Source organism: Nanorana parkeri, unplaced genomic scaffold (assembly GCF_000935625.1).
Source record: "Nanorana parkeri isolate BGI_ZX_2015 unplaced genomic scaffold, ASM93562v1 scaffold4366, whole genome shotgun sequence".
Classification (NCBI taxonomy): Eukaryota; Metazoa; Chordata; class Amphibia; order Anura; family Dicroglossidae; genus Nanorana; species Nanorana parkeri.
In genome coordinates, this window is record NW_017310629.1 from 6,911 (window position 1) to 8,340 (window position 1,430).

A 1,430-nucleotide genomic window follows, 5' to 3' on the forward strand; every position below is an offset into this window, starting at 1 on the left:
GGCCAGTTTGACGTCCATGTTGTCACCCAGAAGGAGGTTCTCTGTTTTCAGGTCTCGGTGGACAATGTTCTGCGAGTGGCAATACTCCACCGCCGCCAGGATCTGCCGGAACTTGTGCCGCGCCTCGTCCTCCGCCAGCCGCCCGCGCACCGTCAGGTAATCTGGAGAACAAGGAGAGGTCTTACACCCAAGTACCGGGGGCCCCCTGAGGCCAACGTGTGGCCCTATGTGGGAGGATGGGTGGAGATGGAGTGTACCAAGCTTGTATCTCCTCCCCTTCATTTACATGAGCAGGTCTCACCATGGGGGATGGGTTTCTAGTGACTCCTCCCCTTCATTTACATGAAGCAGGTCTCACCATGGGGGATGGGTTTCTAGTGACTCCTCCCCTTCATTTACATGAGCAGGTCTCACCATGGGGGATGGGTTTCTAGTGACTCCTCCCCTTCATTTACATGAGCAGGTCTTGCCATGGGGGATGGGTTCCTAGTGACTCCTCCCCTTCCTTTACATGAGCAGGTCTCGCCATGGGGGATGGGTTCCTAGTGACTCCTCCCCTTCCTTTACATGAGCAGGTCTCGCCATGGGGGATGGGTTCCTAGTGACTCCTCCCCTTCTTTTACATGAGCAGGTCTTGCCATGGGGGATGGGAACTCACCAAATAACTCTCCATTTTTGGCATATTCGGTGACGATGTAGATCATGTCCCGAGTCTCCATCACCTACAGGAAAGAAGGAAGGCCGTGAGGCTGGGGGAGGGGCTAAGAAGAAAGAAGGAGGGGACCCCACAACTGAGAGCAGGATGGTCAGCTGACAGAAGCAGATGGTGGGAGGAGTCACCTACAGAAGGTCATTGGAAGAGAATGGAGGGAGTAGTCACCTGAGGCAGATGGTGGGAGGAGTCACCTACAAGGGTCATTGGAGGAGAATGGGGGGAGTAGTCACCTGATAGAGGCGGATGACATGCGGATGTCGCAGGCGTTTCATGATCTGAACCTCGCGGTAGATCTTCTCCAGGTTGGTTCTGTCCAGACGAGTTTTGTCGATGATCTTAATGGCGACCTGACGATGACATCACAATCAAACTCCACCCACCATGATAACTCCACCCACAATATACCCGGTCCTCCATGGTACCCCCCCCACCCACAATATACCCGGTCCTCCACGGTACCTCTCAGCCCCAAGCCCCTCCCCCGATGGCGGGCCCCGTACCTGTGTGTTGGTGACGCGGTGCCGCGCTAGCTTCACCACAGCAAAGTTCCCTTTTCCCAGAGTTCCTTCAATGTCATAAAAGCCGACCCGGAGGGGCCTACGGGGGGCGCTGCCCGCAGCACAACTGTCCTTCAACACCACCATCCTACAACCAGGAGCAGAGGATGATGGGGGTTATAGTCAGGGGTATAGAGACACGAGATACAGAGGGGGGG

At 55.8% G+C, this 1,430-nt stretch overlaps 1 protein-coding gene across 1 annotated transcript in view; it reads right to left on the bottom strand.

Annotated features, from left to right (window-relative positions):
• LOC108803868 (serine/threonine-protein kinase SIK1-like) overlaps window positions 1-1,430 on the bottom strand; it is a gene marked incomplete at its 3' end in the record, with an annotated part of 9,814 nt that overhangs the window by 6,865 nt on the left and 1,519 nt on the right. The window contains exons 2-5 of the mRNA XM_018575663.1: window positions 1,216-1,360; window positions 946-1,062; window positions 659-722; window positions 2-161 (exon numbers count right to left, since the gene is read on the bottom strand). Coding sequence (XP_018431165.1) covers window positions 2-161; window positions 659-722; window positions 946-1,062; window positions 1,216-1,359 — 485 coding nt within the window. The remainder of the gene's footprint in view (window position 1; window positions 162-658; window positions 723-945; window positions 1,063-1,215; window positions 1,361-1,430) is intronic.